The 25,690-nt window shown below is 43.4% G+C and overlaps 1 protein-coding gene across 1 annotated transcript; it reads right to left on the bottom strand.

Annotated features, from left to right (window-relative positions):
• Window positions 1-1,083: 1,083 nt before the first annotated feature.
• LOC125538605 (probable purine permease 4) lies at window positions 1,084-2,673 on the bottom strand. The gene has a single exon (XM_048701867.1). The coding sequence runs from the start codon at window positions 2,641-2,643 to the stop codon at window positions 1,441-1,443; it is 1,203 nt and encodes a 400-aa protein (XP_048557824.1). The 5' UTR covers window positions 2,644-2,673; the 3' UTR covers window positions 1,084-1,440.
• Window positions 2,674-25,690: the final 23,017 nt, after the last annotated feature.

Genomic DNA, 25,690 nt, shown 5'->3' on the forward strand with positions numbered 1-25,690 from the left:
GACACTGTAATTACCCACAAATAAGTTACGACAGTGATCGTGCATCTATTATGCAAAGAGCGAGACTAATAAATCTTATTATCTAAGTAAAAAAACATGTTTGTATAGTAAAAAATCAAATGCACAAGAATCTTTTCAAACATTTTTCACATGGCATAAATCAGATTTACTTATTCAGTTATTCATGATTTATGTGTAGTAATTACATGAAAATGTGTGTTCCATCATTATATGGTTTTTGAGAGGTTTATCGACCCCATCACATTTCAAACAACTGATTGCCACATGTCCTTCAAAAGAAAGGGTGTCATGCCAAAAAAGAAACAACGAAGCCATTTAACAAGACCAGATTGAGTAAATCATCCCTCATAGCCAAATGTCAAATCCAATGATTGTAACTAGAGATTAATTTGCAGAGATGCTAATGTAGGTTATTTTGTTATGTTACAACGATCATGAGAAACAAGTGAATTCATGTAGTGTTTGACACGTATATCATTGATGGTAAGACCTAGGGACCCTCATATTAGTGGGTATTATTCTGATTAAGTCAAGAAAGAAGATATGCAGGTGTATTTCTGTAGAAACAAATATGGAGATGCACAACTGTTGTCTAAATATAAGTGATGTTAGTTTACAGAGCGACAAATGTTCGTCTTTGGTCATCTAACGACGAGCATGAGAAACAAGTGAATTCCGGTCATAGCAACTCGAAACGGCGGTAATGCCTTCTGTTGCTGCTCTGAAGATACCACCTATAGGAACCCGCATAGTTCTTCGTAATTTCTATAAAGTAAAAAACTAAAGATATGCAAATATATACTTATTTCTAGACTAGAAGCAAATATGCTACAGATGTCTAAGATAAGTGATGGTGCATACCAATAATAGATACATCATGGGGAAATGTAATGCAGGAATATACACACAGTATAAAGATAACGAGCCATGGCATGACAACAAGGGGGGAAAGGCCACACAGTTCCAGAGCAGGCCAGTTAGCTACCTCGCTAACTAGGTAAACTGTTGCCAATTGATGCATTGCAGGAAGAAATCAGGATAAAAAATACCATATCGATCTCAAGAAAAGATATATATATATGAATGGCATGTCCCTGTTGATGGTACTACATTATTGTGCAAGTTTTTCACACACACCCATGCAAGTGCAACATGCATAAGATACAGAGCAGCCCACCAAACAAGCATCCATCATCATCACCACATTATTCTTGTCTCTTTGTATGCTGTAAACACAACTCATGGCCTAATCGATGTAACATGCCACGTCTACACCTAATGCATCATCTATCCTGCCACTTTGCTTTCTGGTGGTACTACACACCAAGAAAATTTCAGTTTCCATTGCTCTTGTTGCAATGCACTTGTCGATCACATGGTTCGTGCGTACCCCCTGTGGCCGGCGCTGCCTCGTTTGCTTCAAACGGTTTCGACGGCCTCGAGAACGGCGGCCGTGAGGCTCTTGTGCACGCTCTCGCCGTCGTCACGGGCGGCGGAGAGGATTCTGTCCTCGTCCTGATCATCGGCGGCTTTCTTCTTGCTCTTGGTGTACTCGCCGTAGAGGTAGGAGGACAGGCCCCAGACGCAGAGCGCGGTGGCGACGGCCTTCTCGGCGCCAAACGGGTCGCCGAACACGACGACGCCGCCAATGACATTGGCCGTGAGCACCGCCGCCATGCACACGCCGCTGTGGAGCGACGACGTCAAGTAGATCACGCCGGCGGTGCCCATGAAGCACGCCTGCCATGTCACGACCAACGTTGCCACCACGACCCAGTAAACGGCGTGGGACCCCTTCCAGGGGGCCACGTCGTTGGCGAAGCCGCCGGTCGCCGCGAGCCCGATCGCTGCCACGACGGACGCCATGGCCTGCATCACTGCCTGCACCTCCACCGCCAGGATGAACCCGCCGGAGACCACCTCCCTATACAACAGCTCCATCACCGGCAGGTATGCAGAGAAGAGCCCTGCGGCACCGAGCGTGACGACGAAGCCGATGATGTACCCCTTCCGGTCCGGGCTCTCGCCGGCGTCGCCTGACCGGAGGGCGAGGAGCACGGAGCAGAGCATCATGAGCACGACGGCGTTGAGGTTGACGAAGGTGAGCGGGTGACGGACGATGGCGACGGCGAGGACGAGCGTGAAGGCAAGCTGCGTGGAGAGCAGCAGCGACGAGGTGGACACGGGCAGGAGCGAGGAGCTGTAGGAGAAGAGAAGGTTGTTGACGCCCATGAGACCGCCGATGACGAGGCACACGGCCAGGAACCGCCGCGAGAACCAAAGAAACGGCCGCGGCACGGAGGCGGGGCGGCCGGCGAGGAACACCGCGACCACCAGCGTGGGGAACCCCGCCGACTGCACCAGCGTGACCACCCACTTGTTCTGCCCGCCGTGCTCGAAGTAGAACCGGGACAGCAGGCTCGAGGCCACCGACCCGACCAGCAGCGCCGCGTAGTTCACCATCAGGAGCACCGCCGACCTGCGGCGCCGCGGCGCCACCGGGGCCGAGGAGATCGCCATTGCCGCGCGCTCTCTCGATGCCGTCGTCAAGGAAACAATCGATGGCGATGGCGATGGCGATGGAGATGGAGATGGGCGTCGCGGTTTGTATGTAGGCGGCATGTATGTATATCGGGTAGCAGGGGGGCGATTTTGTGGTTGGCGACCGGAGGCAAGGAGATAAAGGATGCTAATTGCGTAGAGTGTGGAGAATTCATGGAAGGTTTTACACGGCGCGGCCTCTTCCGTTTCTCTGCTTTTCTTGGTGGCTGGATGTGAAAAAGATAGGCGTCAGTTATCATACGTTACTAGTCTTATTTTGGCACTAACTGATCACGGCAAAACTTGGAAATTACTCATGTCAACATTTATTTGCTAGACAGAGATATCTAGATCATGAAGAGGTAACCATCACCTACAGATATACAGTATATTTTTTCGAGAAGACCAGGAAATAATTAATGTGCTCTTATTTTTCAAAAAAAATATTTTTTTATGTGCTCTTCTGCCTGTATAGTTTTCTTAGAGCCAAACCCTTGTGCATTTCGAAACGCATGATGCATTCATTCAGTGATCAAAGCTTGGAACCAAATCCTTTTTTTTAAGTTAGCTTGGAACCAAATCGATGGATATCTTGCAGTGTGTAACTTAGCCTTTTAACTTATTTGATTGATGGATTGATTGTTGGTCCATGGGGGCAGAAAATCCATATGATTGATCATGCATGAATCAGTTAATGCAGAACAATCGTGTGAAACTGTGCAAGAATATATATGTGGCTGATCGATCGGATCCATTCTACGGCGTGAAAAACGGTTTGTTTCAGATTGGGATCGTTGAGAATGTGCTTGGGCCGTTTAAGGAAATAAAACGAATGCAATGGGATTGGAATCCTACTTTCTCGGTCTGTTACCTATCCAGAATTGCCCCGTATCCATTTATAGAGTTGTGGTTATGGGTTAACATACAAAGGGGAATTATTGGCGGCTCGATGGCCTAACATCCACATGCTGTGTTCTGCGGTTTGTGTGCATGTGCTTACACACTAGGCCGGAAAACTACAATTCCTTTCTCTCAAAGAGGTGCCTAAAGATGGAGAACTCCATTCTCAAAGAGAGAGAGAGAGAGAACTCAAACCTCATCTCAATTATCTGCCCTGTCACACATAAGTCATATCTATACCAATATAAAAAGACCCAAAGGGGAAGATCCAACTGATCTCAGCCATCGAACTAAGTTAATCCAACGACCTAGACTGCTCCAATGGCGAGCATTAAACATGTTTAACGTGCAATTAATATCATACCAAATATTGCACTAATCACAGAATTAACACACAAATAATAGCATACCTAAAATCCACGTGCAATTAATATATTACCTAAATATTTAACGTGTGTCGCACGTGCGCATTTACTAGTGCTATATATAAGGGTATCCATACTGACATAGTGTATACTTAGGGCATCTCCAGCACGCCTCATCAAATCGCCTATGTATGTCAGGACAGTCCGCACACTTTTAGACCTCCCACATTGATGCCCGGCCAACTGGCACACTACATGAGAAGTCTACTCTGGTTTTAAAGCGCCAACCTCCCCTCCCCAATCCCTATGCACCCCCCCCCCCCCCCCCCACCCCCACCACCCCACGCCCCCCCCCCCCCCCCCCACAATCGCAGAAGCAGCACACCACCCCTTCACCGGCCGTTGCAGCGGGCAAGAAGACGGAGGAGGAGAAGGAGCGCAACCAGGCGTGGTGCTTGCTCGGTAGGTACCGCTTAGATGTGGCTCTGCCACACCAAGACAGCATATCGGGGGGAGGAGCTGCAGACCCGGTCGGTGCCGCCATCCCAAGCTGCTACTTCTGTCGTCCTCCATCGATTCATTCGCCGTGAAGGAGGAGCTGCTCGAGTTCGACGACATCGACTAGGCCAAGCTTGCCGCCGAGAACTCGAAGCAGGAGGAGAAGACGCCCAGTACACCATAGCAGCGGCAACCGACGACGAGTTCCAACATGCCCAGCACACCCATGCCCCAATTTTAGTATAGTTTAGTTAAACTTCAAGTTTGGATGAAACTTGTTGAATTTTCATGTTATATATCTTACTAGTTTTAAATTCCGTCCATATTTTTTGTGTGAACTATTTGAAATGAGGGGAAGTTTGAGTGATATAGTTGTGGCGGGCATCTGGTTGGATGTCAAACATTTCCGTGGACATCTGGACGTGTCCGTTCGGTGAGTGTCATTGGAGATGCCCTTATCTCCCAACCTTGGTCTTATGGTGGGCCCTCATGCCAAACATAAAACAAATGAGGAATTAAATGAACTCTTATTTTTTAACACAGTACAACCAAATATGCCCACATAAAAGCACATATCCTCACGCCTATGAACGCACTCATGTACACCCTACTCCTATGACCACCTTCGAGATACCAAGCCGACATCACATCTTGAGATTGACAAAGGTGCCACAGACGCCTCGTAGTCGATGGGATGTTTCCTTCCACTAAACAAACATCATCAAAAAGTTTGAAATAAATTCAGAAAAATGCGAGCACCAACGTCAAGTCTAGGACTTGAACTATGGTGGGTTGATTCCAACACAAGGAATCTAACCATGTGAGCTACGCTCATTTTGCAATGGACTCTCCTTTTAGTTCACACTAATTGACAGTATGCAATGTCGCAACACGTTTTGGTGGGAGTACAATGACGCCCTGTGGCTATATGTCACGTGCTTGCATAATATTTCAGTTGTTTGTTAGACATAACTATTAAAGCTCTTCACTTTCCTGAAGCTTTAGTCCTTTTTGTTCAATACTATCCCAGTTACTTTTCTGAAGTTTAATTTTTGAATTTGTAGTTGTATATATAGTTTAGTTTTGTATTTTGTTCTAAATGGCACCTCCTTTTTGAATATTTTGCATTTTTTGGTTAAACCATTTTATGCAATTGGCTTTTGTAATTGCTCTATAATGAAGGAAAAATGTGGATGGGAATTTTTAAGCAATGCTTCTCTTTTTCATTTAGGACAGTTTAACTGGTGACCTTTTCAGCCCCCTCACATTACTAATGATATTGACCGTTAGATCACAAGTTTAGTGTTCCTGGCCGTCTGATCATCATTAGAGCAACTCTAGCAGACCCCGCATCCCGCCGGCCCGCAAAACTCGTTTGCAGTTCGCGCAAAACAGCTTTTGCGGGCCGGTGCGGGCTGGCACAGATGCAGACCCCCCCCCCCCCCCCCCCAAACAGATTCGTAAAAAGGTATATTCACGGAATATACTTTTTTACGGGTCGGCTATGCGGGTTCTGCTCTTTGCGCCGCTGCATCCCCGCATATCATCAGCCCGCAAATATCAAATCCAACATAATTCAACAATCAAAAACAAACTGAATTATTCAAATCAAACATAAAACAATAATCATCCGCATTATAAATAATTATTCAAATCACCGTAGCAAACTTAAATAATGCAATACAAAATTTGTCATGAATACAAATACAAATGAATACAAAAATTAGTCACTGTCCAGCCCTTTGCCAATGATGCTCAATGAGATCTTCCTGAAGTTGAAAGTGTGTGTCTGCATTTTCAATCTCCTTGTATGTCTGAAGAAAAGCTCTAATGCGGTTTGGGTCTCTAGCTGGTTTTACGCGGCTACCCACATTGTCGTAAAAGAATTCTAAATTCATTTCTCTCTCATCTTCAAGAATCATATTGTGCAGGATAACACAGCAAGTCATGATGTTCTTCAGTGTTTTCTTATCCCAAAAACGAGCAGGACCACGGACAATGGAAAACCTAGATTGCAAAACACCGAATGCTCTTTTAATGTCTTTTCAGACTGCCTCTTGCACCCTTGCAAATTTACATTATTTTTTGTTTGGGGTTCTTTGATGCTCTTGACAAATGTGCACCAAGGAGAGTATATACCATCTGCAAGATAGTACCCCTTTGTGTATTCATGCCCATTGATAGCGTAGTTGCAAGCAGGAGCATCACCACTAGCAAGCCTAGCAAACAAATGAGAGTGTTGCAACACATTGATATTATTGAGAGTGCCGGGCATACCAAAAAGGCAATGCCAAATCCATAAATCCTCGGATGCTACGGGCTCTAACACAATTGTTGCATCACGAGACTTGCCACAGTACATTCCTTGCCAAGCCTTGGGGTAATTTTTCCAATTCCAATGCATACAATCAATGCTACCTAGCATGCCAGGCCAACCTCTCCTCTCATTAGTTGCCATCAATTTCTTTGTGTAATCTTCATTTGGTGCCCGGAGATACTCGGGACCAAAAACACGGACGATCACTTTCGCAAATCTACGCACAGACTCAATTGTGCTATCTTCACCAATGCGAAGTTACTCATCGGCATAGTCATCCGGAACGCCATATGCAATCACCCGCATAGCTACGGAGATTTTTTGATATGCACTAAATCCCTTTAAGCCTGCGGCATTCCTTCTTTGAGTAAAATACTGGCAATTTGCCTCGCAAGCTTCAACAAGTTTCACAAAGAGGGATCGGCGCATTTGATACCTTCTGCGGAAGAGGTGTGCAGGATATGTAGGATTCTCCGCAAAGTAATCTTGCATCAACCTCTCGTTCCCAAGATGGCGATTCTGAGGAATGCACAGACGCCCGATAGTAGATCCTCGCCTCCTCTTCCGGTACTCGTCATCATGCTCCTTCACGGCAAGCGCCATGACTAATGTTTGCTGCCGAAAGGTCGCAAGCATGGTCTCCACATCCGAGTCGTTCGAATCGGACGAATCGGATAGCAAGAACTTCTCGCACGGGGTCAACTCCATCTACACGCACACCGGCGCGTCAATCTACTACACAGCTCGCAAAAATCACAAAAAAAGGGACTAGCCGGTGGCGAGTGATCCCGGGCGGCGACAAGGGGGGTGCGCTCGGCGGTGGTCGATCCCCAGCTGCGGCGGCGACGGGGGGTGGCTCTTCTTGCCGGATCCGGAAGGGCGGTGCAGCGGCTCGGCGCGGGAGGTTGCGGGGCGGCCCCGCGGAGCGATTCCGCCCGTAGATATGGCCGGAATCGCCGGCGGCGGGCGGGCGGAAGCAAGGGCGGGCGGCGGCGGAAGGAGGGGGGAAAGAGTGCGGGGCTGAAATGTCCCTCCCGCCAACTGCTTCTCTGTGATGCAGGGTACCGCAGCCGTGAGGGGGAAATCCGCGTTTTCCCGGGTTGGGGTCGGGAATTTGCCGCGCCCCCCAAAAATTTTTGCGGGCCGGGGCGGGATACGAGGTCTGGTCGGGCAGGCTTTCCGGCCCGTATCCGCACTTTGGCAGTTATTTTGCGGGTCGGGGGCGGATGCGGGGTCTGCTAGAGTTGCTCTTAGGAGCTAACTTGGACCACTCGTAGAAACTTCAACCTCACGAAGCCCATGAGCACCTGTCGTCTCTCTCATCCCCCTTTCCCCTCCATGGGGGCTATATTTCGCCTGCCACGAGATGGTACACCGTCTCGCCCTAGGAGATCGCCAGTTGTGTCGGATCAGTCCAATCTTAGAAGCTTTTGTGCTTGTTTCTTTTTCTTTCTTTTTGTTCTGTGTGTTTTCTATGTTGGTTTTTATCATTTTTCAAAAAAAATTGTTTCTTTACCGGTTTTATTTGGGGGTTTTTAGTTTTTTTTCTTTTCCTTTTCATTCCTTTTTCCTTTTTAGTACAAGTCTACATTTTCTAATACATGTTCTACCTTTTTGTGTATGCCTGAAACATATTTTTGATGCACGTTGCCGTTGTCAAATACATGATGAACATTTTTTTCAAATAGATTTTATGAACATATTTTCAAATACGTGTTAAACATTTTTTTCAAATAAACATTGAACATGTTTTGAATGATACAAAAAACATTTTTAACTATGCCAACCTTTTTACATTGTACGGACATTTTTGTTGTAATTTCATGAACATATTTTTGAAATGCGTGAACAATGTTTCTAATGTCATGTTCATTTTTTAAAATGGTAAAAAAATTAGAATTACACGTGCATTTTAAAAATTAAAAACATGAATTGAACATTTCTTTGAATGAAATGAAACAATTTTTAAACTACGTGAACTTGTGTTTACATTGTACAAAATACTTCTCAAAAAATATCACGAACATATTCTTGAAACCTGTGAATTTGTTTTCAAAAGGCACGAAACTTTTTTCTGAAGCGTATAACATATTTCTTAAAATTATGAAAACAATTTAACATTTTATAAACATTCCATCCGAGTGCACTCCTATGGACATTTGATATTTCACTCATCTTTGACCATAGAACTCGTGTAAGTCGATGAGATGTACCTTTTTTGTATCTGTACGTCCAAGTAGGAATGAAAAAAGAGCGAAAAAGAGCAAAACTGTGTGCTATCAAAAAATTCTTTAAATGTGGAAACGAATATATAAACCCTAAAAATGAAAATATTAATATAGATACTAGATGCGAACACAGAGCAAATACAGGGCGGACACGGCAACAGAAGCAAGTGTTGCTCGGAACTTAAAAACTCCCTGAACCATAGAGAAAAATACAAGCAAACCAACAAACTTAATCAATTCTTAACATGGGTACAAAATGATATGGTTAGGTTAGCGACTTTGTATAGTTTGTAGTAGTACTCTGCATTTTTTTTTGAGAATTACTAGTACCCAGCATTTGTGTATAGGATGTAATTAAATACATGTGTGGTAGTAGAAGCTAGGCCCCACGTGGCCATTTTGCTCACTGTAGCATTACGTGTTGTTTGGTGGTTGTGCTAGGAAGCAACCATAGGCCCGTAATAAAAATGGAAATTTCATATTCGCGAAACCGAAAATTCCGTTCTCATGTCTTTTCAGACTGCTGTTATAAGTTTTCTCCTGGTTTTTTATTTTCTCATAATAATTTTTCCATTCTTTCTTGTTGTAAATTCCTGAATATGTTTTGAATCTGCATAGATTTGTCAGATTGATGAATATTTTTCAATCTCATGAACATTTTTTCAAATTCACAAACATTTTTAATTCTGAAATCATTTCAATTAGCATAGGTTTTTAGAAAAATTCGAGAATACTTTTCAGAATTCATGAACTTTTTTCATGTCTGGAAAACTTTTTGAAATTCGAGGGAAAAGTTAAATTCTTAACAAAACACAAAAAAAATCAAATTCAAAATTTTCAGTTCGTATTTTTCTAAAAAAACTCTTGATTTTTAATTCACAAATATTTTTAGAAACTTTTGATTGTTTTTCTAAATTAATGAATATTTTGTAAAATTTACAAAGTTCTAATGTTCATAGATCTCTTTCTTAATGTATTTTAATAGTAACCTTTCGAAATAACAATATCTAGCCTAAAAATAGGTGCTGGCAAAACTCTAATAGATCGTTTCTTTCGAGAGTCCAGACTAGAGCCGAGTCCGATCTGAGGCGGCTAAGCTAGGGCTGGCTTGGACATACATACGCCAGCGATGGCTGTCGAGAAGATGCAGTTCTCCATGTCGATGGCCATCGGCTATGAGGATTTCCTCTTCAACATTGCCCATGTTGGGGAGGCGGAGCTGGAGGTGTTCACCCTCATGTCTAAGGTGAAGAAGGGCAAGGCGAAGGAGAGTTTGTCCTTCGTCAAGGAGGGGTGTGGCTCCAAGACCAAGGCTCTGTATGAGTTGTCATTCATGGTGATGGCAGGACGGAGGGTACCGGTATGGCGAAGTGATGACCCACAAGTATAGGGGATCTATCTTAGTCCTTTCAATAAGTAAGAGTGTCGAACCCAACGAGGAGCAGAAGGAAATAACAAGCAGTTTTCAGTAAGGTATTCTCTGTAAGCACTGAAATTGTCGGTAACAGATAGTTTTGTAATAAAGTAATTCGTAACGGGTAACAAGTAACAAAAGTAAACAAGGTGCAGCAAGGTGGCCCAATCCTTTTTGTAGCAAAGGATAAGCCTGGACAAACTGTTATATAAAGGAAAGCGCTCCCGAGAACACATGGAAATTATCGTCAAGCTAATTTTCATCATGCTCATATAATTCGCGTTCATTACTCTGATAATTTGATATGTGGGTGGACCGGTGCTTGGGTACTGCCCTTCCTTGGACAAGCATCCCACTTATGATTAACCCCCCTCGCAAGCGTCCGCAACTAAGAAAGAAGAATTAAGATAAACCTAACCATAGCATGAAACATATGGATCCAAATCAGCCCTTACGAAGCAGCGCATAAACTAGGGTTTAAGCTTTTGTCACTCTAGCAACCCATCATGTACTTATTACTTCTCAATGCATTCCCCTAGGCCCAAACAATGGTGAAGTGTCATGTAGTCGACGTTCACATAACACCACTAGAGGAAAGACAACATACATCTCATCAAAATATCGAATGAATACCAAATTCACGTGACTACTTATAACAAGACTTCTCCCATATCCTTAGGAACAAACGTAACTACTCACAAATCATATTCATGTTCATAATCAGAAGGGTATTTGTTGGGGAACGTAGTAATTTCAAAAAAATTCCTACGCACACGCAAGATCATGGTGATGCATAGCAACGAGAGGGGAGAGTGTTGTCCACATACCCTCGTAGACCAAAAGCGGAAGCGTTAGCACAACACGGTTGATGTAGTCGTACGTCTTCACGATCCGACCGATCCAAGTACCGAACGCACGGCACCTCCGAGTTCAGCACACGTTCAGCTCAATGACGTCCCGCGAACTCCGATCCAGCAGAGCTTCACGGGAGAGTTCCGTCAGCACGACGGCGTGGTGACAGTGATGATGTTGCTACCAACGCAGGGCTTCGCCTAAGCACCGCTACGATATGACCGAGGTGGAATATGGTGGAGGGGGGCACCGCACACGGCTGGGAGAGATCAACTGATCAACTTGTGTTCTCTATGTGGTGCCCCCTGCCCCCGTATATAAAGGAGCAAGGGGGGAGGCCGGCCGGCCCTCTATGGGTGCGCCAGGAGGAGGAGTCCTCCTCCTAGTAGGAGTAGGACTCCCCTTTCCTACTCCTACTAGGAGGAGGAAAGGAATGAGGAGAAGCAGAAGGAAGGAGAAGGAGAAAAAGGAGGAAAGGGGGGCCGGCCCCCTAGTCCAATTCGGTTTGGGCTAGGGGGGCCGCGCGCCCTGCCTCCTCTCTTCCACCACTTGGCTCATGAGGCTCATTACTTCTTCGTATTCCCGTAACTTCCCGGTACCCCCGAAAATACCCGAATCACTCGGAACCTTTCCGATGTCCGAATATAGTCGTCCAATATATCGATCTTTACGACTCGACCATTTCGAGACTCCTCGTCATGTCCCCGATCTCATCCGGGACTCCGAACTACCTTCGGTACATCAAATCACATAAACTCATAATACAATCGTCACCGAAACTTTAAGCGTGCGGACCCTACGGGTTCGAGAACTATGTAGACATGACCGAGACATGTCTCCGGTCAATAACCAATAGCGGAACCTAGATGCTCATATTGGCTCCCACATATTCTACGAAGATCTTTATCGGTCAGACCGCATAACAACATACGTTGTTCCCTTTGTCATCGGTATGTTACTTGCCTGAGATTCGATCGTGGTATCTCAATACCTAGTTCAATCTCGTTACCGGCAAGTCTCTTTACTCGTTCCGTAATACATCATCTCGCAACTAACTCATTAGTTGCAATGTTTGCAAGGCTTATAGTGATGTGCGTTACCGTGTGGGCCCAGAGATACCTCTCCGACAATCGGAGTGACAAATCCTAATCTCGAAATATGCCAACCCAACAAGTACCTTTGGAGACACCTGTAGAGCACCTTTATAATCACCCAGTTACATTGTGACGTTTGGTAGCACACAAAGTGTTCCTCCGGTAAACGGGAGTTGCATAATCTCATAGTCATAGGAACATGTATAAGTCATGAAGAAAGCAATAGCAATAAACTAAACGATCAAGTGCTATGCTAACGGAATGGGTCAAGTCAATCACATCATTCTCCTAATGATGTGATCCCGTTAATCCAATGACAACTCTTTGTCTATGGCTAGGAAACATAACCATCTTTGATCAACGAGCTAGTCAAGTAGAGGCATGCTAGTGACACTCTGTTTGTCTATGTATTCACACATGTATCATGTTTCCGGCTAATACAATTCTAGCATGAATAATAAACATTTATCATGATATAAAGAAATAAATAATAACTTTATTATTGCCTCTAGGGCATATTTCCTTCAGTCTCCCACTTGCACTAGAGTCAATAATCTAGTTCACATCGCCATGTGATTTAACACCAATAGTTCACATCACCATGTGGTTAACACCCATAGTTCACATCGACATGTGACCAACACCCAATCTAGTTCACATCGCTATGTGATTAACACCCAAAGAGTACTAAGGTGTGATCATGTTTTTCTTGTGAGAGAAGTTTAGTCAACGGGTCTGCCACATTCAGATCCGTAAGTATTTTGCAAATTTCTATGTCAACAATGCTCTGCACAGAGCTACTCTAGCTAATTGCTCCCACTTTCAATATGTATACAGATTGAGATTTAGAGTCATCTGGACCGGTGTAAAAATTTGCAGCGACGTAACCCTTTACAATGAACCTTTTTGTCACCTCCATAATCGAGAAACATATCCTTATTCCACTAAGGATAATTTTGACCAATGTCCAGTGATCTACTCCTAGATCACTATTGTACTCCTTTGCCAAACTCAGGGCAGGGTATACAATAGGTCTGGTACACAGCATGACATACTTTATAGAACCTATAGCTGAGGCATAGTGAATGACTTTCATTCTCTCTCTCGTGGTCGGGTTTTTGAGTCTTACTCAACTTCACACCTTGTAACACAGGCAATAACTCCTTTGACTGTTCCATTTTGAACTACTTCAAAATCTTGTCAAGGTATGTACTCATTGAAAAACTTATCAAGCGTCTTGATCTATCTCTGTAGATCTTGATGCTCAATATGTAAGAAGCTTCACCGAGGTCTTTCTTTGAAAAAACTCCTTTCAAACATTCCTTTATGCTTTGCAGAATAATTCTGCATCATCTCCGATCAACAATATGTCATACATATACTTATCAGAAATGCTGTAGTGCTCCCACTCACTTTCTTGTAAATACAGACTTCACCGCAAGTCTGTATAAAACTATATGCTTTGATCAACTTATCAAAGCGTATATTCCAACTCCGAGATGCTTGCACCAGTCCATAGATGGATCGCTGGAGCTTGCATATTTTTTTAGCACCTTTAGGATTGACAAAACCTTCTGGTTGCATCATATACAACTCTTCTTTAATAAATCCACTAAGGAATGCAGTTTTTTTATCCATTTGCCAGATATCATAAAATGCGGCAATTGCTAACATGATTCGGACAGACTTAAGCATAGATACGAGTGAGAAACTCTCATCGTAGTCAACACCTTGAACTTGTCGAAAACCTTTTTGCGACAATTCTAGCTTTGTAGATAGTAACACTACTATCAGCGTCCATCTTCCTCTTGAAGATCCATTTAATCTCAATGGCTCACCAATCAATGGGCAAGTCAATCAAAGTCCATACTTTGTTCTCATACATGGATCTCATCTCAGATTTCATAGCCTCAAGCCATTTCGCGGAATCTGGGCTCATCATCGCTTCCTCATAGTTCGTAGGCTCGTCATGGTCAAGTAACATGACCTCCAGAACAGGGTTACCGTACCACTCTGGTGCAGATCTCACTCTGGTTTACCTACAAGGTTCGGTAGTAACATGATCTGAAGTTACATGATCATCATCATTAGCTTCCTCACTAATTGGTGTAGTAGTCACAGGAACAGATTTCTATGATGAACTACTTTCCAATAAGGGAGAAGGTACAGTGACCTCATCAAGTTCTACTTTCCTCCCACTCACTTCTTTCGAGAGAAACTCCTTCTCTAGAAAGGATCCATTCAAAGCAACGGATATATTGCCTTCAGATCTGTGATAGAAGGTGTACCCAACATTTTCTTTTGGGTATCCTATGAAGACGCACTTCTCCGATTTGCGTTAGAGCTTATCAGGTTGAAACTTTTTCACATAAGCATTGCAACCTCAAACTTTAAGAAACGACAGCTTAGGTTTCTTGCCAAACCATAGTTCATACGGTGTCGTCTCAACGGATTTAGATGGTGCCCTATTTAACGTGAATGCAGTTGTCTCTAATGCATAACCCCAAAACGATAGCGGTAATCGGTAAGAGACATCATAGATCGCACCATATCTAATAAAGCACGGTTACGACGTTCGGACACACCATTACACTATGGTGTTCCAGGTGGCGTGAGTAGTGAAACTATTTCACATTGTTTTAACTGAAGGCCAAACTCGTAACTCAAATATTTTACTTCTGCGATCATATCGTAGAAACTTTTATTTTGTTACGATGATTCTCCACTTCACACTGAAATTCTTTGAACTTTTCAAATGTTTCAGACTTGTGTTTCATCAAGTAGATATACCCATATCTGCTCAAATCATCTGTGAAGGTCAGAAAATAACGATACCCGCCGCGAGCCTCAACATTCATCAGACTGCATACATCAGTATGTATTATTTCCAATAAGTCAGTTGCTTGCTTCATTGTTCCAGAGAACGGAGTCTTAGTCATCTTGCCTATGAGGCATGGTTCGCAAGCATCAACTGATTCATAATCAAGTGATTCCAAAAGCCCATCAGCATGGATTTTCTTCATGCGCTTTACACCAATATGACCTAAACGGCAGTGCCACAAATAAGTTGCACTATCATTATTAACTTTGCATCTTTTTGGCTTCAATATTATGAGAATGTGTATCACCATGATCGAGATCCAACAAACCATTTTCATTGGGTGTATGACCATAGAAGGTTTTATTCATGTAAACAGAACAACAATTTATTCTCTTACTTAAAGGAATAACTGTATTGCAATAAACATGATCAAATCAAATTCATGCTCAACGCAAACACTAAATAACACTTATTTAGGTTCAACACTAATCCCGAAAGTATCGGGAGTGTGCGATGATGATCATATCAATCTTGGAACCAATTCCAACACACATCGTCACTTCACCCTTAACTAGTCTCTGTTCATTCTGCAACTCCCGTTTCGAGTTACTACTCTTAGCAACTGAACCAGTATCAAATACCGAGGGGTTGCTACGAACACTAGTAAAATACACATCAATAATCTGTATATCAAATATACCTTTGTTCACTTTTTCCATCCTTCTTATCCGCCAAATACTTGGGGCAGTTCCGCTTCCAGTGACCAGTCCATTTGCAGTAGAAGCACTTAGTCTCAGGCTTAGGACCAGACTTGGGCTTCTTCACTTGAGTAGCAACTTGCTTGCCGTTCTTCTTGAAGTTCTCTTTCTTTCCCTCTGCCCTTTTCTTGAAACTAGTGGTCTTGTTAATCATCAACACTTGATGCTCTTTCTTGATTTCTACCTTCATCGACTTCATCATCATGAAAAGCTCGGGAATCATTTTCATCATCCCTTGCATACTATAGTTCATCACGAAGTTCTACTAACTTGGTGATGGTGACTAGAGAATTCTGTCAATCACTATTTTATCTGGAAGATTAACTTCCACTTGATTCAAGCGATTGTAGTACCCAGACAATCTGAGCACATGCTCACTGCCTGAGCTATTCTCCTCCATCTTTTAGCTATAGAACTTGTTGGAGACTTCATATCTCTCAACTCGGGTATTTGCTTGAAATATTAACTTCAACTCCTGGAACATCTCATATGGTCCATGACGTTCAAAACGTCTTTGAAGTCCCGATTCTAAGCCATTTAAGCATGGTGCACTAAACTATCAAGTAGTCATCATATTGAGCTAGCCAAACGTTCATAACATCTACATCTGCTCCTGCAATAGGTTTGTCACCTAGCGGTGCATTAAGGACATAATTTTTCTGTGCAGCAATGAGGATAATCCTCAGATCACGGATCCAATCCGCATCATTGCTACTCACATGTTTCAACTTAATTTTCTCTAGGAACATATCAAAAATAAAACAGGGGAGCTAAACGCGAGCTATTGATCTACAACATAGATATGCTAATACTACCAGGACTAAGTTCATGATAAATTTAAGTTCAATTAATCATATTACTTAAGAACTCCCACTTAGAAAGACATCCCTCTAATCTTCTAAGTGATCACGTGATCCAAATCAACTAAACCATAACCGATCATCACGTGAAATGGAGTAGCTTTCAATGGTGAACATCAATATGTTGATCATATCTACTATATGATTCACGCTCGACCTTTCGGTCTTAGTGTTCCAAGGCCATATCTGCATATGCTAGGCTCGTCAAGTTTAACCTGAGTATTCTGCGTGTGCAAAAACTGGCTTGCACCCGTTGTAGATGGACGTAGAGCTTATCACACCCGATCATCACTTGGTGTCTGGGCACGAGGAACTTTGGCAACGGTGCATACTCAGGGAGAACACTTTTATCTTGAAATTTAGTGAGAGATCATCTTATAAAGCTACCGTCGAACTAAGCAAAATAAGATGCATAAAAGATAAACATCACACGCAATCAAAATATGTAACATGATATGGCCATCATCATCTTGTGCCTTTGATCTCCATGTCCAAAGCATCGTCATGATTTCCTTCGTCACCGGCATGACACCATGATCTCCATCATCTTGATCTATATCAATGTGTCGTCACATGGTCGTCTCGCCAACTATTGCTCTTGCAACTATTGCTATCGCATAGCGATAAAGTAAAGCAAGTATTTGGCGCTCGCATCTTATGCAATAGAGAGACAACCATAATGATTTTGCCAGTTGCCAATAACTTCAACAAAACATGATCATCTCATACAACAACTTATATCACGTCTTGACCATATCACATCAGAACATGCCCTGCAAAAACAAGTTAGACGTCCTCTACTTTGTTGTTGCAAGTTTTACGTGGCTGCTACGGGCTTAGCAAGAACCGTTCTTACCTATGCATCAAAACCACAATGATAGTTTGTCAAGTTGGTGCTGTTTTAACCTTCGCAAGGACCGGGCGAAGCCACACTCGATTCAACTAAAGTTGGAGAAACTGACACCCGCCAGCCACCTGTGTGCAAAGCACGTTGGTAGAACCAGTCTCGCGTAAGCATAAGCGTAAGCGTAATGTCGGTCCGGGCCGCTTCATCCAACAATACCGCCGAACCAAAGTATGACATGCTGGTAAGCAGTATGACTTATATCGCCCACAACTCACTTGTGTTCTACTCGTGCATATAACATCAACGCATAAAACCAGGCTCTAATACCACTGTTGGGGAACGTAGTAATTTCAAAAAAAATCATACGCACACGCAAGATCATGGTGATGCATAGCAACGAGAGGGGAGAGTGGTGTCCACGTACCCTCGTAGACCGAAAGCGGAAGCGTTAGCACAATGCGGTTGATGTAGTCGTACGTCTTCATGATCCGACCGATCCAAGTACCGAACGCATGGCACCTCCGAGTTCAGCACACGTTCAGCTCGATGACATCCCGCGAACTCCGATCCAGCAGAGCTTCACGGGAGAGTTCCGTCAGCACGACGGCGTGGTGACGGTGATGATGTTGCTACCGACGTAGGGCTTCACCTAAGCACCGCTATGATATGACCGAGGTGGAATATGGTGGAGGGGGCACCACACATGGCTGGGAGGGATCAACTGATCAACTTGTGTTCTCTATGTGGTGCCCCCCTGCCCCTGTATATAAAGGAGAAAGGGGGGAGGCCGGCCGGCCCTCTATGGGCGCGCCAGGAGGAGGAGTCCTCCTCCTAGTAGGAGTAGGACTCCCCTTTCATACTCCTACTAGGAGGAGGAAAGGAAGGAGGAGAAGGAGAAGGAAGGATAAGGAGAAAAAGGAGGAAAGGGGGCCGGCCCCTAGTCCAATTCGGTTTGGGCTAGGGGGGCGCGCGCCCTGCCTCCTCTCTTCCACCACTTGGCCCATGAGGCCCATTACTTCTTCTTCGTATTCCCGTAACTTCCCGGTACCTCTGAAAATACCCGAATCACTCGGAACCTTTCTGGTGTCCGAATATAGTCGTCCAATATATCGATCTTTACATCTCAACCATTTCGAGACTCCTCGTCATGTCCCAGATCTCATCCGGGACTCCGAACTACCTTCGGTACATCAAATCACATAAACTCATAATACAATCGTCACCGAAACTTTAAGCGTGCGGACCCTACGGGTTCGAGAACTATGTATACATGACCGAGACATGTCTCCGGTCAATAACCAATAGCGGAACCTGGATGCTCATATTGGCTCCCACTTATCTACGAAGATCTTTATCGGTCAGACCGCATAACAACATACGTTGTTCCCTTTGTCATCGGTATGTTACTTGCCCGAGATTCGATCGTCGGTATTCCAAATACCTAGTTTAATATCGTTACCGGCAAGTCTCTTTACTCGTTCTGTAATACATCATCCCGCAACTAACTCATTAGTTGCAATGCTTGCAAGGCTTAAGTGATGTGCATTACCGAGAGGGCCCGGAGATACCTCTCCGACAATCGGAGTGACAAATCCTAATCTCGAAATACGCCAACCCAACATGTACCTTTAGAGACACCTTTAGAGCTCCTTTATAATCACCCAGTTACGTTGTGACGTTTGGTAGCACACAAAGTGTTCCTCCGGCAAACGGGAGTTGCATAATCTCATAGTCATAGGAACATGTATAAGTCATGAAGAAAGCAATAGCAACAAACTAAACGATCAAGTGCTAAGCTAACGGAATGGGTCAAGTCAATCACATCATTCTCCTAATGATGTGATCCTGTTAATCAAATGACAACTCATGTCTATGGCTAGGAAACATAACCATCTTTGATCAACGAACTAGTCAAGTAGAGGCATACTAGTGACACTCTGTTTGTCTATGTATTCACACAAGTTATCATGTTTCCGGTTAATACAATTCTAGCATGAATAATAAACATTTATCATGATATAAGGAAATAAATAATAACTTTATTATTGCCTCTAGGGCATATTTCCTTCAGTATTAATGTGCATAAAGGATCTGAACATATAATCTTCCACCGAATAAACCAACTAGCATTAACTACAAGGAGTAATCAAGACTACTAGCAACCCACAAGTACCAATCTGAGGTTTTGAGACAAAGATCGGATACAAGAGATGAACTAGGGTTTGAAAGGAGATGGTTCTGGTGAAGATGTTGATGGAGATCGACCCCCTCCCGATGAGAGGATCGATGGTGATGACGATGGTGACGATTCCCCCCTCCTAGAGGAATGTTTCCCCGGCAGAACAGCTCCACCGGAGCCCTAGATTGGTTCCGCCAAGGTTCCGCCTCGAGACGGCGGCGCTTCGTCCCGAAAGCTTCCTTATGATTTTTTCCAGGGCAAAAGACACATTATACCAGAAGATGGGCATCGAGGGGCTTCCAGGTGGCCCACGAGGCAGGGGCGCGCCCTTGACCCTCGTGGACAGTGGGTGGCCCCCCTCTGGTGCTTTCTTCGCCCAATATTTTTAATATATTTCAAAACTGACTTTCGTGGAGTTTCATGACTTTTGGAGTTGTGCAGAATAGGTCTCTAATATTTGCTTCTTTTCTAGTCCAGGATTCCAGCTGCCAGCATTCTCCCTCTTCATGTAAACCTTGTAAAATAAGAGAGAAAAGGCATAAGTATTGTGACATAATGTGTAATAACAGCCCATAATGCAATAAATATCAATATAAAAGCATGATGCAAAATGGACGTATCACGAAGCCGGACGAGGTGGAGTACTCATTGGACGGGGAGTTTGACTAGGATGAAGACCCAAAGGTGAGATATGTGAGAGGTTTGAGTGACGCACACAAGAGATGGTTGTTGTCCTGCCCTTGCTCACATTCGAGTCCGGTGCCTCTATCCCAAAGAGGCAGGAGGAATACAAGAGGGAGAAGGAGCTCAAGAGGCAGCAGGAGGAGGTTCCCGTGGTGGTCTCAGAAGTAGAGAGACGAAGGAGGCCACCAATGTTATCTTTCTAATCCCTACATCTCGAATTACTTGTGGCTAGAAATGGATGTATCTAGAACTAAAAATATGTCTAGATACATCCAATTTCTACGACAAGTAATTCAGGATGGAGGTAGTATATTTGTAGTTTGTCCAATTTGCCTATATGCATGGTCACTTATGAGATTATCAAGTTAGCCATCAATGAACCAATGGTAATTTATCTTATGTTATCTACTGGTATTTTTTATCATTTGAATCAAGTATGTTACTGTGATATTTGAGTGTTTCTCATGTGATGTGATTGTTTCGAAGCTGCCCTGTCGTACTAGTTGGATTGTTTCAACCACAATGTCATCATGACTTTCTCATTCACGCACTTGCATATGCGGTCGTGACATCTTTGTGTCATCTAATGTTTGTTTATGTGGTGTTCAATTTGGCTGCATAATCACGATTGATCTGTAAGGCTATGGTAATTCTCGCAGTGAAATTTATTTTGGACCTTTAGCCATCCTATATGTTGTATCAGTGCATTGATACGTCTCCAACGTATCTATAAATTTTGATTGCTCCATGCTATGTTATCTACTGTTTTGGGCAATATTGGGCTTTATTATCCACTTTTATATTATTTTTGGGACTAACCTATTAACCGGAGGCCCATCCCAGAATTGTTGTTTTTTGCCTATTTCAGTGTTTCGAAGAAAAGGAATATCAAACGGAGTCGAAACGGAACGAAATCAACTGGAGAAGTTATTTTTGAAAGGAAAGCTACCAGATAGACTTGGACCCCACGTCAGGAGCCAAGGGAGGTGCTCACGAAGGTGAGGGGCGCCCCCCCTAGGGCGCGCCCCCTGCCTCGTGGGGCCCCCGAAGCTCCACCGACGTACCTCATGCACCCATATATACTCACGTACCCTAAAACTTCCAGAACAGACAATAGATCGGGAGTTCCGCCGCCAGAAGCCTCCGTAGCCACCGAAAACCAATCTAGACCTGTTCCGGCACCCTGTCGGGGGGGGCAATCCTTCTCCTGTGGCCATCTTCATCATCCCGGTGCTCTCCATGACGAGGAGGGAGTAGTTCTACCTCGGGGCTGAGGGTATGTACCAGTAGCTATGTGTTTGATCTCTCTCTCTCGTGTTCTTGATTTGGCACGATCTTGATCTATCGCGAGCTTTGCTATTATAGTTGGATTTTATGTTTCTCCTCCCCCTCTACTCTCTTGTAATGAATTGAGTTTTCCCTTTGAACTTATCTTATCGGATTGAGTCTTTAAAGATTTGAGAACACTTGATGTATGTCTTGCCATGGATATCTGTGGTGACAATGGGATATCACGTGATTCACTTGATGTATGTTTTGGTGATCAACTTGCAGGTTCCGCCCATGAACCTATGCATAGGGGTTGGCACACGTTTTCGTCGTGATTCTCTGGTAGAAACTTTGGGGCACTCTTTGAGGTCCTATGTGTTGGTTGAATAGATGAATCTGAGATTGTGTGATGCATATCGTATAATCATACCCACGGATACTTGAGGTGACATTGGAGTATCTAGGTGACATTAGGGTTTTGGTTGATTTGTGTCTTAAGGTGTTATTCTAGTACGAACTCTAGGGCTGTTTGTGACACTTATAGCAATAGCCCAACGGATTGATTGGAAAGAATAACTTTGAGGTGGTTTCGTATCCTACCATAATCTCTTCGTTTGTTCTCCGGCATTAGTGACTTTGGAGTGACTCTTTGTTGCATGTTGGGGGATAGTTATGTGATCCAATTATGTTATTATTGTTGAGAGGACTTGCACTAGCGAAAATATGAACCCTAGGCCTTATTTCAACGCATTGCAATACCGTTTACGCTCACTTTTATCATTAGTTACCTTGTTGTTTTTATAATTTCACATTACAAATACCTTTATACACCATCCATATACCACTTGTATCACCATCTCTTCGTTGAACTAGTGCACCTATACAATTTACCATTGTATTGGGTGTGTTGGAGACACAAGAAATTTTTTGTTATTTGGTTGCATGGTTGCTTGAGAGAGACCATCTTAATCCTACGCCTCCTACGGATTGATAAACCTTAGGTCATCCACTTGAGGGAAATTTGCTACTGTCCTACAAACCTCTGCATTTGGAGGCCCAACAACGTCTATAAGAAGAAGGTTGTGTAGTAGACATCAATCTCTTTTCTGGCGCCGTTGCCGGGGAGGTTAGCGCTTGAAAGTATATCTTTAAATCTTGCAATCGAGTCTTTTAATTTCTTGTTTTATCACTAGTTTAGTTTATAAAAGAAAACTATAAAAAATGAAATTGAGTTTGTCTCATACGCTTCACCTTTTTAATATCTTTCGTGAGTATGATGGAAAGGAAAATTGTGCCAAAATGCCAAAGTGTTAGAAGAAGGAATCGCGGCCCAACCAGGTTGGCCCGCACGCCGAACAGGGGAGGAGGGGAGGCGCCAGATCACGTGCACCTTTCGTCGCAGAAGCCGCCGCCGGCCGCCAACGACCACCGAATCCCGCCGCCCTCGGCCGGGACACCAGATCTACCGTCCGCATGGCTGCTAGCCGGCCGTGCCTTGCCACTGGAGCCGTCGCTCCAGATCCGGGGTCCCCCACACAGAAGCAGGGCAACCGAGGCTCGGTCGCCACCATCCTTGGTGCCACAGGCTTGACCGGCGGCTGCCTCAGGCTGCGGCGAGGAAGGGAAGAGGAGGAGGAGCGGCTAGGGTTGGGAGGAGGAGGAGCGGCTAGGATTTGTGAGCGTGTGCATTTAGTTCTTTATGCCCTGTGCTTTACATTTGTCACTAGAGGTCGATAGCTGCAGTGGCTAGCAGCACGCGTACGTTAGTTTTTTTTTGGAGAAAATACTCGACGTTAGTGTTCTTTTTAGGCTAATACGCGACGTTAGTGGGCGGTCCCAACAGGCGCGTAGTGGTGAATTGATAGATTGGGCCTCTACGCGGGCTTCTCAGATTTTAGTCCGTTCAAGCCTGAAATAAAAAATTGGGAGGCAAACAGGAATCGATCCACGGTCTATTGGCTGGAGAGAGTCCACAACAACCAACTGACTTACGACCAAATTGATGCACAAAAGTAGAACTTCGCCATATTGAGTCCGTCCCACCCGCCCGCCTATTGGGCCAGCCCATAAGCGGGGAAGGACGCCCCCTACTTTTTGCCTTTTCGGGCTTCTTTTTTGTTTTTGTTTTTCATCTTTAAAATAATTTAGAAAAAATCAAAACTTCCAAACAAAATGTGAATTTTGAAAATTGTTATAGAAAAATATATTCGTAGATTAAAAATAATTTTCATGATAAAGAAAAAATGTTCGTGAATTTGAAAAAAATATCACGAATCCAAAGCATGTTCATCAATTTTAAAACAATATTCACGGAAGTAAAATTATTGTGAATTAAAAAAGGTTCATGCATTTCAAAAACATTCATCAAATAAAAAATATTCAGAAATTTCAAAAAATGTTAATTATTTCAAAAATTGTTCAGCTATTCTAAGAATATTTGCCGATTTAAATAAAATTTTCACAAGTTTTATAAAAATTGCATCCATTCAAAAAATCTTCATTGACTCAAAAAATGTTCGGCGATTCATAACAATGTTCAGAAGTTTCAAAAACAATGTTCGCAAATTTAAAAATGTTCATGGTTTCATAAATAATATTCATGAATTCAAAATATGTTCATGATTTTAAAAAATGTTCAGGATCTGAAAAAGTTCTTGAATTGGAAAAAGATCTTCGCAAAAATTTAAAAGAAAAAAATATAAATAAATAAAAAATGAACTTGAAAAAAGAAAATGAAAAATACTTAAATGGAGCAAAATATGAAAATAAAAAAGGGTTAAAGGAAAAAAATAAGAAATATAGAAACAATGAAAAATCAGAAAAAAAAACAAAGGAAAATTAAAAAGAAAACCAATCCATGGAAGCATTCTAGAACCTTCTAAAATGGGGTGGGGAAAAACCAAACTGGGTCGGCCTATACTGTCGACAGGCGCGCTGGAGCGCATGCACTAGCTACGTTGCTAGACAGCGACCTACGTGCCGAATAGGAACAGACGTGACCATTGAGGAAGACTCGGCCAAACGGCTCAACGATCGTCCGAGTGCACGGGCCTCCACGTGTGATCAATCGATCGTTTGCTTCCCTGTATTCCTCCTATTCTTCTTTCTCAGGCATATAGCCATTGGCCTCAGCTGCCACGGGAACCTGATGCCGCCGTCATCATCTCGGAGCATCTAGCCGTTGTTATCATCAGCAACGCATTAGAGCTTCCTCGGTCGAATCCACATGCCACCAGGATTGCATTGGCAAGGAAAATCTATTCAAATGAAGAAAATCTCGAAGAGTGCATCTTGAAGGACAAATTTTGCCATTTAATCTACATCGACTACTACAATCCTACGTTGTGATCGGTGATGTTTTTTAGCACCCATATATTCACCTAGATGTCGCCAATCTCCTAGACATTGTTCCTTTTCATATTGTTGTTGTTGGTTGTGTCACATGATCCGCGCCACCTGTGGACGTGAATTAGATGCTGGCAATTTCGGCATCACCTTGCCGCGGTCATTGGTACGTCATTCCAATGTCAATTTTTTGTGTCAATTTGTTTAGGAGTTAGAACATGTAGCTTAGAAGCAACTTTAGACAAAAAAATAACAACAACGTGAATGTTCTTAGGAAATTAGACCTTCAAATTTATTATTTTCTGAATGCCTTTTAAAAGCACGTATCTCATCATCACATATGTTTAATATTTTCCTTTATGCCTACCATATTTCTATAGCTCGACCCTCGAGTGTATTCTTTAACTAGAAGGGTATCGTCATGCCGGGATATTCTTTCTTCCATTGCACGGAAGGGCATGTTTGCTAGTCGTTTATTAATAATGCCACATTACTTTTTTACATCAAATCGCACCAACTTATATACGCTCGACGTGCGATAATCAACAAGCTCAGGCATCAACAAACAGATGGTGAAGCGTTGATTGAACGTAAAGGCATTGAGTGTGAGACAGTATGTTTGTGCCGTGGGAGACTAGATGAGGATGGTGGGCACTTATTTATAAGACATGCAAAGAAAATCTACGAAGCATGCTTT

This window comes from Triticum urartu, chromosome 1, assembly GCF_003073215.2.
Source record: "Triticum urartu cultivar G1812 chromosome 1, Tu2.1, whole genome shotgun sequence".
Taxonomy (NCBI): Eukaryota; Viridiplantae; Streptophyta; class Magnoliopsida; order Poales; family Poaceae; genus Triticum; species Triticum urartu.

What these genes read in the sequence shown, in the direction of transcription:
- LOC125538605 (XM_048701867.1), bottom strand. Translation starts at nt 2,643, where the DNA reads ATGCCGCCTACATACAAACCGCGACGCCCATCTCCATCTCCATCGCCA.